This window comes from Phragmites australis, chromosome 13 (genome assembly GCF_958298935.1).
Source record: "Phragmites australis chromosome 13, lpPhrAust1.1, whole genome shotgun sequence".
Classification (NCBI taxonomy): Eukaryota; Viridiplantae; Streptophyta; class Magnoliopsida; order Poales; family Poaceae; genus Phragmites; species Phragmites australis.
Window position 1 is genome coordinate 20,230,602 of NC_084933.1, and position 15,652 is coordinate 20,246,253.

Genomic DNA, 15,652 nt, shown 5'->3' on the forward strand with positions numbered 1-15,652 from the left:
TAACGACTAACACGTACAACTGAGAGAAAGAAAAAAATGCAACATATAAAAAAAAGAATTTTTTCTATAAAACCAGCTCCCATAAAATTTCTTTCTCAACACTATAGCGCCATTACGTTAGCGGAGCTTGATCGCCGCTAACGCATGGCCTACCGCTCCATATACACTACTCCTAGTACACAACCTCTACGATCACGACAACTGCTACCAATATTTGCAATAGCTGCCTGCCACGCCTCCACGGCGCCACCCCCGTCCGCGCGTTGTCATGTCCTTGCCTCGTCTCGTACGACGAACACGCGCACGCCGCGGCCGCCGGCCGCCGGCGTGTTCGCAGTGGCCGTTTCCCTGAGTAGGAACACGAACATGCACGCGAGCTGTTAGCAGTGAAGTACTTCTGTTTTTTTTCTTTTCCGAGAGGACGTAAGGCCTACATGGGCGTAAGGCCCACGGTTGTGACGCCCGTACGGCCTCACGTCTGCTACAGGATGGGCTGGAAGTCGTGCCTGCTGTTTTAGTCCTGCAGGTGGGCCAAACTGGGCTCCCGTCCGCAAAACGATCCGCTCGGCTCGATCCACGACGGAACACCGAGAAAAGAATCTGCAGCATCGCGCGGCGCGGGTGACCGGCCGGCGGGGCGCCAAAACCCTACGACTACGCGGCCACGCCTCGCCCCCGCGCGCCCTCCCCTTTCCCCTCCCTCCCCCCTCCCACCCGCGGCCCCAGCCAAAGCTGACCACCACCACCACCGGCGAATTCGAAGGAGCTAAAGCGGCAGACGATGACGTCGTGGTGCGACAGCTTGGCGCCGCCGCCCCGCGTCCTCATTGCCCCACGTGAGCACCCCCTCCCCTTCGCCAATCACCTAATCGTACCCGCTCTGAGCTTTACTGCACTGTGGCTTACTGCTGTGCTGTGTAGTCTGAGCTATCGTCAAGTCGCTTGGGGAAATTTTGACTCCATAACTGGCGATCTGTGGGACGAGCACGACCTACGGTGATGTACTGTTTATAGTGTCCCCCATTTGAAGCCTTTAGGTTTCCGTTGCCTTATGCTGTTTTGAGCTCCGTTAGTATGTGTAGCCTGATTGAATGGCCAGCTTGATGTAAGTTTGCTCCAGTGCCGGGTGCCAACTAAAATTGTCTCCAGGCTTCAGCATTTGGGTTCGAGGATTAATTATTTGTTTTTTGTTGTTGTTGGCGGGGCTTCTTCTGAATGTTGGATTTGGGGAAATGTTTCGTACACTCAATTTGTTCCAAATGGAGCTCCGCGTTTTTAATCAGACCCTCATTTTGTATTTCGGTGCACTTTGCAGGTCCTTCTGATGCCAATGGTCAAGGAAATGTTTTGTCACTTCGCCATCCAAGATCAGGTGCCTGTGCCGTCCTAGCTGGTGTTTTCCAATTCCCACTATGGATTTTTTTACCACTAGCGGTGCAGACTAATACATGATGATTCTTGTGGATTATGATAGGCCTGTTGGCAACTTAGGAATAGTCCTTACCCTTAAAATTGATCAAAAGCTCGCATTGACTTTTGTCTTGTCATCACTCAGGAGATGCAACGGGGTATCTCTTTCTTGATGGTCAGCTTCATGAAATTAATTGGTTTAAGGAGCGTTACGGCGCTTGGTTCTTGGGAGATTATGTTTGTGAAGGTATGGTGGAAGCATAACTGGCTAACCAGTTTGCCTTTTCTCTGCAAAAGCTTAGATTTTCTTTTCCTTTCGTGTTAAGATTGTCTCCTATTGTCATTGTGTAGAATAGTCTTTGTTATGAGATTTGCCTCCCTGCCTCTCCAACCACCCAGTGCTATAGGGAATTCAGATACCAGCTAAGATATCAGTAACATGATAAGATAATGTGATGAGTTTGTTCTTATTCTCAACTTTCTATGTCTGCAAACCATCTGGAGCACATTCAACATAGAACATACCAACTGCCGAGTCAAACAATCTGCAATAAAGTGTTTATGAACACATATCGAACTGCATCGTACTCCAGTGTCTGACTTTGATAATCAAATCCTGCTTCCCCTTATAGATGGTGGCCTCTATTATTGCACTCTTGTTGATCCCATCTTCGTTTTTCTACCAACCTTTGAAGCTGCACGTATGTCGGTATGGCCAATTGAAGACAAAAATTCTGGTATACGGTTCTTGTTCCATCTAAATCTTATTACTTAAAAAACGCACTTTGCTGTGCTGCAGAATGGCAATGATCCAGGAAAATTCAGACAACTGGATGAAATATTGTATGTCGAGGGATGTCCTGGATATCAGCAGCTCATGGGTGTAGCTGGGCACCACATGGAATTGGTTTGTGAAGTAAAAGGTAGATGTCTAACATGTTTCATTGTAATATACCATATCAAGCTGCTGTTTTCCATCAGGTTGTGCTGCCATGCACATGTTCATTTGCTCCTTGTTTCTGGTATGTCTTCTTTCTGTAGTGGCTAATAGTTTTACGGAACTAATTGTTTCACATGGATGCTAACTTCACTGCAGAAGTAGCCAATATGAAGTTCTTTAGGCTGGATGATTCCAAGGTCTTATCTTGGTTGTGCTGTAAGGTAACCTATTTCAATTCTTAGTATTCTTATACTCTCGCAATGCTTTTCGTTATCAGAAACTAACCTACCCCTTTAGGTTTATGTTTATATATATATCAACATAAAGAACTTTTGCACACACGCGCGCGCGCGCACAGACATATATATATATATATATATATATATATATATATATATATATATATATATAGAGAGAGAGAGAGAGAGAGAGAGAGAGAGAGAGAGAGAGAGAGAGAGAGAGAGAGAGAGAGAGAGAGAGAGGTGTATATGAAATAGTGATATAAATGGAAGAGAAGAGGGTGTGTGTAACACCAAAAATTTCCCCAATCCAACATAGTGTCAGAGCTAGGTTAGAAGAGACTTGGTGGCGGCTCGAGCGCATCCTCGATGGGAGCTGGTGGTGGCTGTACTGGGACGGCGACGATGGTGGATTGGCTGCCCGTGCGGACATGGAGGCGGACGGTCTTGTCGGTGGGTGGTGAGGACCTTCCGGTGCGCGACCCCATCCCCATGCCCTGTGCCGGCGAGCGTGAGCAGCACGACAGAGACGACAATGGTGGTGGAGTCATCGACGAGGCGTGCGGGGGTGGTGAGCCTTGAGGGCTGCGAGGGGCTCGGCGACTAGGGCATCGTCCAGGGCAGCGCTGCCGGAGGCGAGGTCCTCCTCGAGAACGGTGAGGTCGCATGTGGGGAGGAGACCCAAGATGTTAAGGAGGTTCAAAAGCGGTGGACATTGGGGCGAGGGAGAGGCTACGATGTGGTAGCCTCCAGCAGCAGCTCATCTTCGCCCGGGTCAAGCAATACGCCCAGTAGAAGGAGCTTGTGTAGCTCAAGCGTGAGGCCTGGGTTGTGGAGGTTGCCGAGCGGCTTGACGATATAGCCTCCGTTTGCAGTGGAAGCTGAAGTTGAGCTTTTCAGGTGGAACTTTTCCTCCTCTGTGTAACAATGATGACTTCGGAGGAAATGGAAGCCAAGAGGAAGGAGAAAGAGGCTATAATCGGTGATGATGATCTATTGATCACAAAAAGTGAGTTGAGAAGTGAGATAAGATGTATGCTTCAAGAGCTTATGGGGATGGGCATGATTGGCCCCAGGACATTGCTGGGACATGAACTGAAGCTAAAGCTTATGCCAAATGAGATGAAGCTAGAGGGAAGCAAGAATCGCTTGAGCTAGGCTAGAAGAGTGGAAGTGGTGTTAGGTGGAAGAGGAGTATAACACTTCTTAGAGGAGGATTGCGTTGAGTCTGCTGACAGGGAATGTGATGATGGTGTGGCGTGCTACATATTCTATCATAGTGGCATGACTACTAGCATCTATGTCTCCATCTATTGGAACATGTACTCTCGGACAGGGAATGTGATGATGGTGGAAATTCAGAGCAAGGTGGATGAAATAAAGCAGAAAGGGGGGCCAATTGAACAATATGCAAGTGAATTGCAGTACTTATGGGGAGAGCTGGATCACTATGCTCCACTTCAGATGGAGACTCCGAAGATGCACAGACTGTACAAAAATGGGTGGAGGATAGAAGGGTCACTCATTTCTTGAAGAACCTTGACCCTATGTTTGAGAGCAGGAGAGTTGCTTTCTGTCACCAGGATAGTCTTCCTACTATGGAAGAGGCCATTTTAGTCATGGCTCAGGAGGAAAGCAGACTTCGTGTCATGAGCAATACCAACCCTGTGGAATCAACATATACTATAACTGATGATAGGGAGTGTTATAATTGTGGAGAGAAAGGGCACTTGAGCTACAATTGCCCTCAACCGAGGAGCCATAATGGTGGTAGGGCTGGGACTCTTGGAGGCCGTGGTGGCAACTGAGGAGGTCGGGGTGGTGGCCATGGAGGTCGAGGTAGAGGTCGTGGTGGCTCCAGTGCCAATGTGGCGGTTACAGAGGATGCTTCGTTAGTCACCCTGACAGGAGAGCAGGCCATGCAGTGGGTGTAGTGGCAAAAGGGTAAAGCCTCTGAGAGCTCCACCAACACTTCCTCACAAGACTCTGTGATAACTCCTGCCACAAACTTTGGTAACATTGCCAACTATGCCCATGCGGGCAAAGGTGCTCAGGCACATGCACTTGCATCATATTATCCTCATTTAAATTGGATCATAGACTCAGGTGCATCTAGGCATGTGACAGGTTCATATGACACTCACGTCCTACACACCCTACACACATTTAGAAACTATTCAAATAGCAGATGTCACCTCTCAACCCATTAAAGGTGTAGGATTTGTAGAATGCACACCACACATTACTTTATCCTCTATTCTTCATGTTCCATCATTTCCAGTCAATCTCCTTTCTATAAGCTCCATCATTGATCAATTCAAATGCACAACCTTCTTTGATGAGGACTCTTGTATCTTTCAAGAGAAGAGATCTGGGAAGAGGATTGGAACTGCTGGCAGGCATGGGTTGTGGTACATTGGCCGAGAAGATGCAGCTCTGGTAGTGGAAGAAGGGAAACAGCAAGATATTTTGTTGCACCATTGTAGACTAGGACATCCGTCTTTTGAGAGTTTGAGTAGAATGTATCTCGAAATGTTCAACAATGTAGACAGGAGGAAACATGTGTGTGATGCTTGTGAGTTTGGCAAGCATACACGGTCTATGTATGGAACTATTGGTCTTAGGAGTTGTGAATCCTTCATGCTAATACATTATAATGTTTGGGGTCCATGCCCTGTTACTTCTGTGAGTGGCTCAAGGTGGTTTATTATATTTATTGACTGTTTTACACGTATGATTTGGATTTACATGATAAAACATAAAAGTGTAGTGATCAAATGCTTTCAAGATTTTCACAAGATGGTGACCACCCAGTTTAATGCAAATGTTCGAATCGTCCTTTCTGATAATAGGACGGAGTATGTCAATCATGAGTTTGAAACATACCTATCTAAGACGAGGATGTTTCATCAACTACTTACTTTGGGACTCCTTCACAGAATGGAGTTGCTGAAAGAAAGAATAGACATTTGTTGGAGGTAGCACACTCTTTTATGTTTCAAATGAATGTGCCAAAGTATTTGTGGAGTGAGGCGGTGATGACAGCGACATACCTCATCAACCGTATGCCGTCAAGAGTTTTTGGTATGAAATCTCTAGCTGAAATCTTATTAGGAAAGAGGGAATTCAAACTTCCTCCAAAGGTTTTTGGATGTGTATGCTTTATATGAGATCACCGGCCTCATGTTGGAAAATTGGACCCCTATGCAGTGAAGTGTGTTTGTAGGGTATTCATCTAGTCAAAAAGGCTATAAATGTTGGGATCCAGTTGGAAAGAGGTAGTTTGTGAGTATGGATGTAACTTTCCGTGAATGGAAGCCATACCACCAGCATCAAGGCGATCTTGCCCAATTCTAGGAGGCATTCTCCCCTACCACTGAGAGTGATCGTCGAGAGGGGGAGAATGCAGAAGGGTGATTGGAGGGACTATTCTAGGTCCAATTGAGCCAATGAGGGAAGAGTTAGAGGAGGAACAACCAGTTGATAATGTGTGACAATGAAAGAAATAGTTGTTGGCACTATCCCTTATTGTGTGAAGTAAGTGGAGTTCTGGGGTCAGGTAGAGGGGAATGATAAAGGTGGTGGCAAGGACAAAGAAATCAAGGTGTATCAGAGAAGATGCTTTGGGAAATGGGGGAGAAATCGACCAATTCGGTTAAGGAAGGGATGGAGGACTCAATGCAGCTTGATAAACAATCCCACCCAATGTACCAGGTGCTCCAGTCCCAACTCTCTCCCTAGAACTATCTCGATCAATCTCCTCTACAAGTGGTAATAATTCCCCTCCCCTTGAACATGCAAATTTACCACTTGCTTTACAACATGAACGTAGAACTTGTAGGCCACCTGCTCGTTATGGTTCCAAGCATAGTGATATAGTCAATTTCATGTCATACTCTCATATCTCACCTACATACAAAGTATTCATTGCATCTCTATAGACAACACCTGTTCCAAGTGATTGGCAGGTTGCAAAGCAGGATTCTAAATGGAGGCGATGAAGGAGGAACTTTTTGCACTTCAAAAAAGTCAAACATAGGAGCTTGTCTTGTTGTTAGCAGGTAAGCGAGCAGTTGGGTGCAAGTGGGTGTTTACTGTGAAACAAACACCTGAAGGGAAGGTAGAGAGGTATAAGGCAAGATTGGTTGCTAAAGGTTATAGTCAGACATATGAAATTGATTATGATGAAACCTTCGCACAAGTGGCAAAAATGAGCACAATGAGGATGTTAATCTCTTGTGCAGCTAACTTTGGGTGGTCTCTTCACCAATTAGATGTCAAGAATGCTTTTCTCCATAGTGACTTGCAGGAAGAAGTCTACATGGAGGTGCCTCCTAGGTTCATGAATAGACAAACACATGGGAAGGTATGTAGACTCAAGAAGTCTTTGGAAGTAGTCTCCACGAGCATGGATTGACAAGTTTAGACTCTCAATCTGTGAATGGGATATACACAGTGCAATGGTGACCACATTGTCTTCTACAAACATAGGGGACCACTAATCACCATATTGACAATTTATGTTGATGACATAGTGATCACTAGAGATGACACTGAAGAGATCAAGTGGTTGAAGGAAAGGCTTGGAAAATTATTTGAGGTAAAGGATCTTGGACATCTGAGGTACGTGGAATTGAAATTGCCAGGTCCTCGAAAGGTATAGTTCTTTCTCGGAGGAAATATTTTCTTGACCTGTGGGAATGCTGGATGTAGTCTTGTAGCTTCACTAATTGATAAGAATCAAAAACTCTGTGTTGAGTCTGGTGATCTAGTTGACAAGGAGGCTTATCAAAGGTTAGTTAGGCTTCTCATCTATCTGTGCCACACAATACCTAGCATCTCTTATGCGGTGAGTGTGGTGAGTCGGTACGTGCATGATCCGAGGACCGGAGTTGTATATCAGATTGTAAGATATTTGAAGAGTTGTCCTGGAAAAGGTCTCTGATTCAAGAAGAATTTACACTTGAATGTGGAAGGATATTGTGATGATGATTGGGCAAGCAGCATAGATGACAAGAGATCTACCTCATGGTACTGTGTTCTTGTAGGAGGTAATCTTGTGTCATGGAGAAGCAAAAAAAAATATGTGGTGGCTAGATCAACATCAAAAGCTGAATATAGAGCAATGGCATTGAGCCTAAGTGAGATGATATGGATGAAGAGTCTATTATCTAAGCTCAAAGTGTTGAGGAACAAGATGGTTGTATTACACGGTGACAACAAGTCTGCTATCAACATTGCAAATAATCCTATGCAACATGGTCGTACCAAGCATATTGAGATTGATAGGTTCTTTATCAAAGAGAATCTAGATACTGGAGTGTTAAGATTGAAGTATGTAAAATCTAGTGACCAATTAGCTGATTGTCTTACCAAGGGTTTAGGCCCTAGTGAGATCAAGGGCATGTGCAACAAGATGGGCATGATCGTTTTATTCAGCCCGTCATGAGGGGGAGTGTTGATGTATATATATAAAAGTAGAGGGGTGTATATGAAAGTGATATAAATGGAAGAGAGGAGGGTGTGTGTAACATGCCAAAAATTTCCCCAATCCAACAGTTTACTTCTGTTTGCACTGTACAAAAGCAATGATTTAACCTGCAGAGAAAACATGGAAATATCTTGTTATGATATTGAAATGTCTTGCCTCTTTCAGTTTCTCATCCCATTTTCTTTGAGCAAGGGATTTAGATTCCATGTCCCGACTTTAAAGCATGCCATTGAGATTGTTAGAATGCTAAATCATATTGATTCTCCAGACTTTTTTTCAGTTTGCTTTGGTTATGTAGATTATGAATAAAACTACAGCCTTTAAGTTCACTTTGTTCTCAAGAGGGTAGTTAAAGCATGAAGCCTGATAGAGACCCAAGCTTTCTTTGTACAGAAGTGCACAACATTCATTTATGTATGTGAATCCTAAATGATATCTATTCACTTACTCTAACTGTTAACAACTGCTAATATCTCTTCATCTGAATATCTTACAGGTACACAACCTAAAAGAAGTCTTCCCCAAGTTGGGTAAGAATTATGCTGCCCAAGGAGAAAAAGAAATATGTATGTCTCTGTAAATATTCATTTTGTTTAGTCTATACTACGCTAGAGTTTTTTCCCTCTCATTTTACCGTTCATCTAACCAAACTGTCGCTTAGTGCGAACTCTATCAATTATATACCCAAACTTTTTTGGACAGGACCATTGATGGTTTATATTTTTGTGCATCACTTACAATCTAAAATGCCTTAAACTACACGAACTGATGCCCAATTCTTTTTTTTTTCCCGCTATGGATTATTTTTTTATTTGCTATATGAAAGATAGGTTAAAAAATCTCTGACTGGCTTTACTTGCCTAGTGTTGACAGTATCGAACGCAGGAAAGTGCATAGAGATGAAATTTTGGTTTGCTATATGAAATTTTGGTATTCCCTGATCATGCACGGTTTTTGCACAGATGTCCTGATGGAGCTGTTTCCCTTTTCTTTCTATTGTTTCTGCTACAGTAAAGGAGGCTGTCCAAATGATTCGTGAATACCTGAAGGACGAACCATGGTTAGCTTTACTCTGCAAGAAATTGCGGTAAGACTTGTCTAAGAAAAAAGGATGTCAAAAGTTCAGTAGAGTATAAAGATATCTATCTATGCTCAAGCTCGAACAATCCATTCCACCGCAGGTTGGATATCAATGAGATCATCGATACGACGACGAAAACTACTGAAGCTTCATTTTGCGTGGAGAATTCTCCCGCACCTGCTTGTCCCTCTGATGTAAGCTCCCTGAGAATGCTTTATTAGTTTTTCTTATCGACCATAAGCTCTAAGCTGAAGCTCTTGGAATGTGTCCATACAGAGTAAGGTGGCATATGGCAGTGCCACGTCAAGTAAAGGGAGGTCCGCCAAGAAACCAAAGACCGAGGTAGGATCCAAGAACATCAAAGACATGTTCCGAAGGGTCACAAGGAGCGGAACAGGATCATGACTTCAGACTCCTCCCTTGTAACCTTGGTCTGATTGAAGCCTCACATGGCAGTTAATGTCCTTGGAGATGCCAAATTATCATCTTAGACATGCCATTTTTTGGTTCTCAGCCGAGCAATCGCTTCGTGAAATACTGAAATCTATGTATTTAAGCTGCAGAACGATTCATGCAGTTGAACGACTAACTATTGATTAGCATTGTAATATTAATATGATGATTCGGGCAGTGAACGCTGCTAGTCTGCTACCTACTGTGTATATATTTACCATCCAAATATTATTCTAATTAATCATTAGAAATATCATTATTTATAAAGTACAATCTCAATGATTAACCAGAATACCATCTTGGTAGTCTCGGTACGTGTTTTGTGTTTAAGATCACAACATATGTCTTTTCAATATTTACATTACAACATAGTTTAAGAAAGAGCGAGTAATTAAAGTTCTATTATAAGTTATTAAGCATGCAACCATTTGTAACAGTTTACACAAAGAGAAACTATATAGCAGAAGATTAAAATCTTAACAACAACAAAAGGACAGTGGAATCATATACTTTTAGACTTCACCCTAAAAGCTACGTCTCACCAGAGTAAGATGTACTACCCTTGCTCACCACCTACATCGGTGGGCATGAAGTAGTCAAACACCGCCTCATTCTCACCAGCAGAACCTGAAAGCGCATGTATGAATACTTAAAGTTACTCGCAAGACTTAAATCATATAGAGCACATACAGGCCCGGCCCTGGGGGGGGCGGGGGGGCGAGCGGGGTAGCCGCCCTGGGCCCCCACAATCCAAGGGCCCATTTATGAGCCCAGCCGTCGCAGGCCAAAAGCTGACGCACCCGTGACCCGTCTGGCCGTCCATCTCGTCAGTCGTCTCGGCATCTCCCTGCGCCCTGCGGTCTGCGGAGTCGGCGAGGACGCGAGGACACGAACGCGAGCCACCGTCCGCCGAACGGCCGAACTGCCGAAGCGCCGAGAGGGAGACGGAGTCACGTAGACGGGCAGACGGCCGACTGGCGTCTGGCGCCTGGCGGAGTGGCGGAGACGCCGAGACGCCCAGAGGCCAGACCCGACACCCGAGTACGGGAACGGGCCGAACGGCCGACGCCGATTGGCCGAACGGGCGGACGGGTCGTCGGGTCGACGTCTCGACGAGACGGCGTGTTCGTGTCTTCGTGATTTGTGAAATCGTGAGTCCTGACTTCGTGTGACCGTGTCGGCCGTCGGCGAGACCGAGACTCCGCGTGGACCGCGTCACGGCGAGACCGAGAATCCTGAGACCTGAGTCCGTCCGAGCCTCCGAGATTTTGTTGCTCTGTGCCTCTGTCTCCGGGGAAGATTGCCGTTTGCCGATTGGGCGAATTGCTCAGGTACGAGGAAAAATAAAATTTTAGTTAATTAACTACTAAATTTTACATCTTCTGCATTATTTGATTCTAAACATATGTATCATTTATGTCTAGATATATTAGAGTGTACTCCGTCGCCGGTCGCTGGCTCGTTGCCGTCTGCGGTGGATTGGAAAAATTTATTCGTGAACCGTCTGCGGACTACGGTGAGTGTGAGTCTGACAGTCGTTTTGTCCGTGAATCCGCGATCAATTACTAAAGTATACATAACTCCTGACATAACTATTATTAATTTGTTTCAATTTGTAGCGGGGAGATAATTACTCGTGTTAGTCGTCTAATTGGTGATCTTTTTAGTACTTTATTGAAGAACTATTTGAGGTCAGTAATGTCTCAAGAAAGGCTAACTGGTTTGGCGACCTTATGTATTGAGAAGAATTTGCTAGATTAAATTGATATTAATACCATCATTAGTGACTTCGCTTCTGTAAATGTTAGAAGAAATTGTTTTAGATGATCTCCACAGGTAAAATTACATTCATATGTTATTTTACTTTGTAAGCTTAGATACATTTATTGTCTCTAACATGTATAATCATATTCTTATATTTGTTTTAGATCTATGATAAGTTGGCTTGTATTTTCAAGTTGGATGATGGAGTCGTGATTGCTAATCTTGGTGCTAAAAAATAAGGAGACTTGACTCAGAAGTATGTTTTTATTTTACCCTCTCATATAATCATATACTCATATGTCTCGTCTGTATCTTATTTTATCTGTTTATGTTATTATGTATTGGGGTATGCTATTTTTTTATATGATGCATGTAACTGCTATTTTTTTGATATATATAATATAACATTATTGTTTTGAGCTACTGTACTGTATAAATATTTCAAAATTTATATTTAATGGGGCCCCATTTTTAATCTCGCCCCGGGCCACCGAAATGTCAGGACCGGCCCTGAGCACATATACATAGCTCGACTCCAAAGATTATGCATTGAGCTGTTAACAAAAGTAAACCACAAGGTTAAATAAAACATATGCGGTAAGCAATCTAGACACATATGTGTGAACATTTATACTTAACTAAAAAATAACTACCTTTGTACCCTGTAAACCACAACTTGAACATATATATATAGGAATCATAGTATCTTATCAATAAAAATTTACCAACCATTTCCATCATACCATTAACTTATCCCACATTCATAAACTCTACGACCAATACAAATGAAATAATAGCATGCTCATGACCAAGACCGCGTCAATTCGAATTATTCTTACACCCTGCAGTATGGTACAACTTTACCCACACGACTCGAGCATCATTCGGCTTGTACTACTCACGAAAGTACACACAATGGGGTACTTGAGTCAATCTTTCTTATACCCAGAACCACCCACTTGCAATGCCCCTATAGCACCGGGGTTACCGCGAGTGTGTCCCGGACACCTCCGGCTCCCCGCCACCTTACTTCTCCTTTTCTTTTTCTCTTACGCATCATAGAGCCGCAAGGCAAGTGTTAACACGTCATATAATAATCGGCTTACCTTACCATTAGATCAGTATGTGGTAAGCATGAAAAGTGCTAGAGCCAACTGTACTGACGGACGATCTTAAATGATGCAAGCGGTCTATGGCATCCAGACTCCTCTCCTGAACTATCCAAAGGACTTCTCCTGAGCAGAAGATACCCCTAACACCACCCACATCTCGCCTCAATCTCACATCTTAACCTCATCTTTATATCTATGAACAGTGATTAGGCCATAGGCTTGCGAACAACAGCAACACCGTCGCTCGACTTTTACCGAGGACCTAAGCATTGCTAAGCATTTCAAATAAACCTTGAAACTAGACACCAACTATATCATCAAGGCTACAAGAATACGGATTTATCAATAAGTCAAGGTAGAGATAATGCATTAATATAGGTTCTACCCATATCAGCCCGACACTGAACTCAACACATGCAAACATATATAAAGCATAATTTATCAATTTAGACTCTATTTAATTTGAACAAAGGGTGCATTATGCTTAGATGCTTGCCTTGCTGCTTTGGGGTTTGCCCGATACTTTCCGAACAGAACTCACAGAAATGCGGAAGGTTGGCGTTGTCCTCGATCATGCTCGCGTTACGCTCCGGATTTTTGTTCACTAATGAATAATGCATGCAATGATGAACATGAATGACGTGCAATTACGGATGCTCTACAGTGTGTGTCAACAGTGGAGATACAATATTTCATGACAAGAGTTTACAGCATTAACGATTTCCTTAACTTTACTTATTGTTAAATATTTAATATTTTCTAGATTAATTAAGCTTAAAACAAAGATTAGCCCTAATTAGAAAAATAACTATGCTTAGCATGAGTGTGTGTATTTTTACTGAACAGGGCATAAATTAACAAGATTTACAAAAATTGATTTCATCAATTTTGGAGTTACCAATAATTAATTATGAATTAATAGAACTCTATTTTCATCAATTAAAGAATTTCAGTACAACTTTCCTGGCTCACAGTAGTTTTAATGTGTAGATTATGATAACACAAAGCCAACAAAATTGGTTTCACTATTTTTGGAGCATTATTTATTTTTCTATGCATTTCTGTGTTTCAGCCGATTTAATAGTTGTACAATAATTATATTTCACGATTTTGAATTAACCGGATTATAAAATGCTCTAAAACCTTTTTGCACCGGCCGGAAACTAGCCCCAGCCGCTGATTGAGGGCTCGGGTGGTTTGACCTCAGTCAAAACTGAGCCGCGCCATGGCCAGCTATGGCGGCGACGGTGGAGCAGTCTGCCGACGGCGAACGGCGCAATGTCGGTGGTCGGGGAGGGCAACAACACCATCAGTGGAGGCGCGCAGACTCGACTGGGGCAGACGTCGTCGACGGCGATGGCCGGAAGGGGGCGAGCGGCGGCGCACGGCGGAAAAAGCACGACGGCGGCACGGCTCGGTGCACCAGCGGCTAGAACGGCCCGACCAAGTGTACCATAACCCTCCATGCGAGCACGCAAACACGACGGCCTGTCCCTTGGCTGAGGAGCCCAATGGTGGCTCGGCTGGCAGCGTGCATGGGGAAGCGGCGGTGGCTCAGCCACCGCGGAGAAACGCGCCGATGACAGGCAAAAGGGAAAAGTATGTGTGCAAAGGGTTCAAGAGATCGCGGGGAAGCTCACCGCGAGACTGATTGTCTGGAGAGGCAACGATGTGGTGGCTCGACGGAGATGTGGCGAAGAAGGCCGCTGGAAATGGGGAAGAAGGCGCCTGCGCCCGATTTCGACCGCGGAAGAAGGGGAATCCGGCAGGATTATGCCAGTGAACATCACACGACCCCTTCCTTAGCTCCTTGTGGCTTGGGCCTAGTCGAATCGAGCTCGGCTCATCGGATTTTGCCGGCGGCGCGCCCGTGCTGCGCTCTGTGCTCTGCTTGGACAGCTGGGCGAGAGAGGGAAGAGAGAGCGAGCAGAGAAAGGGGACCGGGGGGATAAGGGCGAGGCTGATCGCTTCTCCTCGAAGGCTCGGCTTCCGTGACTCAACGGTCGGCCGTAATAGTCAACAACGGCGGCCGAGAGAGCAGCAGAGAGCGGGAAACAAGGGAATGTGCGTATGAATAGTGATCAACCGGCCAAATTCATCCCCACCACTTAATCCATCCAATTGAAGATCTTTTCATTGTCCAAAATTCATGGGAAAAATTTTGTTCGAAACTATAATTCACGTACAACCCATTTTAACTTATTTGACCCCAATCCTTAGCCAATTTCAATCCAAAATTCTTCAAACATGCAACCTTTTCTAACTTGTGGTAATTTTTATTCCTTCAAATTCATTCCCAAAAATTTGGGAAAAATCACTAATATTCCTCATTTAACATGGACTAATTTCTAAAATTGTTCCCAACCTTATATTTCATAGCAATATTGTGAGTTGCTTCACACAGCACCACTTAACATTAATTTTCACAATTTATGTTTAATTGAATTTGCATGTTAATAATTGCTCAAAACAAATAAACATGATGCTAATTATGCTTATGATGCTTAATGACATGCTCAAGCCATTTGGGCTGTCACAGTTTTCGAACTTGTTAGATTGTAGACTTCGTTAATCTTTCCCATGTCTTGTACTTTTAACATGTTGTTATGAATCTTGTGGCATACATCTTTGTATTTCTTTCATGCTCATCATTGCATGCGTTCTTCTTTAGAGAATGAAGAATCGGAGTGTGACACGGGTGTGATTGATGGCGGTCTGTAATTTTGTGAGTACTGTGCAGATAGCATCAGGCAGACGCTAGAGCAGTAAGGTAAGCATTTAAGCATACTCTACCTACTATTTTGGATCATGTGGGGTCTAAGTGATAAGTTATACCATATGTATGTTGTGCATGTTAGCGAGTCGGTGTCAGAAAATGGTGGGTAGCTCCTATATTGATGCATTTGCTCCTACCTTCACTATTTGATGTTTGCTATCCTTGTACCCTAGGCTCAACAATGTAGCTGTTTAACTTAAAAGTTAAATGAGATGCTTAGCAGGGCATTATGCCATCGGTAGAAGTCAAGCGGTGTAATGTTCCATCGCTCACGAGCTATAGGTTTAATTATTGTTCACAATGATAATAACAATGATGGGTTGATAAGTGGTGAGAATGAAACGAGATGTGGGCGGTGCTAAGGATAGATCGGGAGAGGAACTTGA

At 43.9% G+C, this 15,652-nt stretch overlaps 1 protein-coding gene across 2 annotated transcripts; it reads left to right on the plus strand.

The window, feature by feature from the left end:
• The first annotated feature begins 559 nt into the window (after positions 1–559).
• Positions 560–9,858, plus strand: LOC133889128 (uncharacterized). Of its 2 annotated transcripts, none has more exons than XM_062329591.1 (10): positions 560–836; positions 1,316–1,372; positions 1,556–1,657; positions 2,043–2,119; positions 2,210–2,432; positions 2,507–2,571; positions 8,577–8,646; positions 9,092–9,167; positions 9,262–9,355; positions 9,438–9,858. In XM_062329591.1, the coding sequence occupies exons 1-10, from the start codon at positions 782–784 to the stop codon at positions 9,564–9,566; spliced, it is 948 nt and encodes a 315-aa protein (XP_062185575.1). In that variant the 5' UTR covers positions 560–781; the 3' UTR covers positions 9,567–9,858. The 2 variants fall into 2 exon arrangements, with proteins under 2 accessions (XP_062185575.1, XP_062185576.1); XM_062329592.1 differs by having other exon boundaries at positions 561–836; positions 2,210–2,333.
• Positions 9,859–15,652: the final 5,794 nt, after the last annotated feature.

Bases quoted from the DNA above. Each gene is read 5' to 3' on its own strand.
- LOC133889128 (XM_062329591.1), top strand. From the start codon at position 782: ATGACGTCGTGGTGCGACAGCTTGGCGCCGCCGCCCCGCGTCCTCATT. The intron at 837-1,315 runs GTGAGCACCCCC...TGCACTTTGCAG, and splicing joins CCGCGTCCTCATTGCCCCAC to GTCCTTCTGATGCCAATGGT. The intron at 2,120-2,209 runs GTATGGCCAATT...GCTGTGCTGCAG, and splicing joins TTGAAGCTGCACGTATGTCG to AATGGCAATGATCCAGGAAA.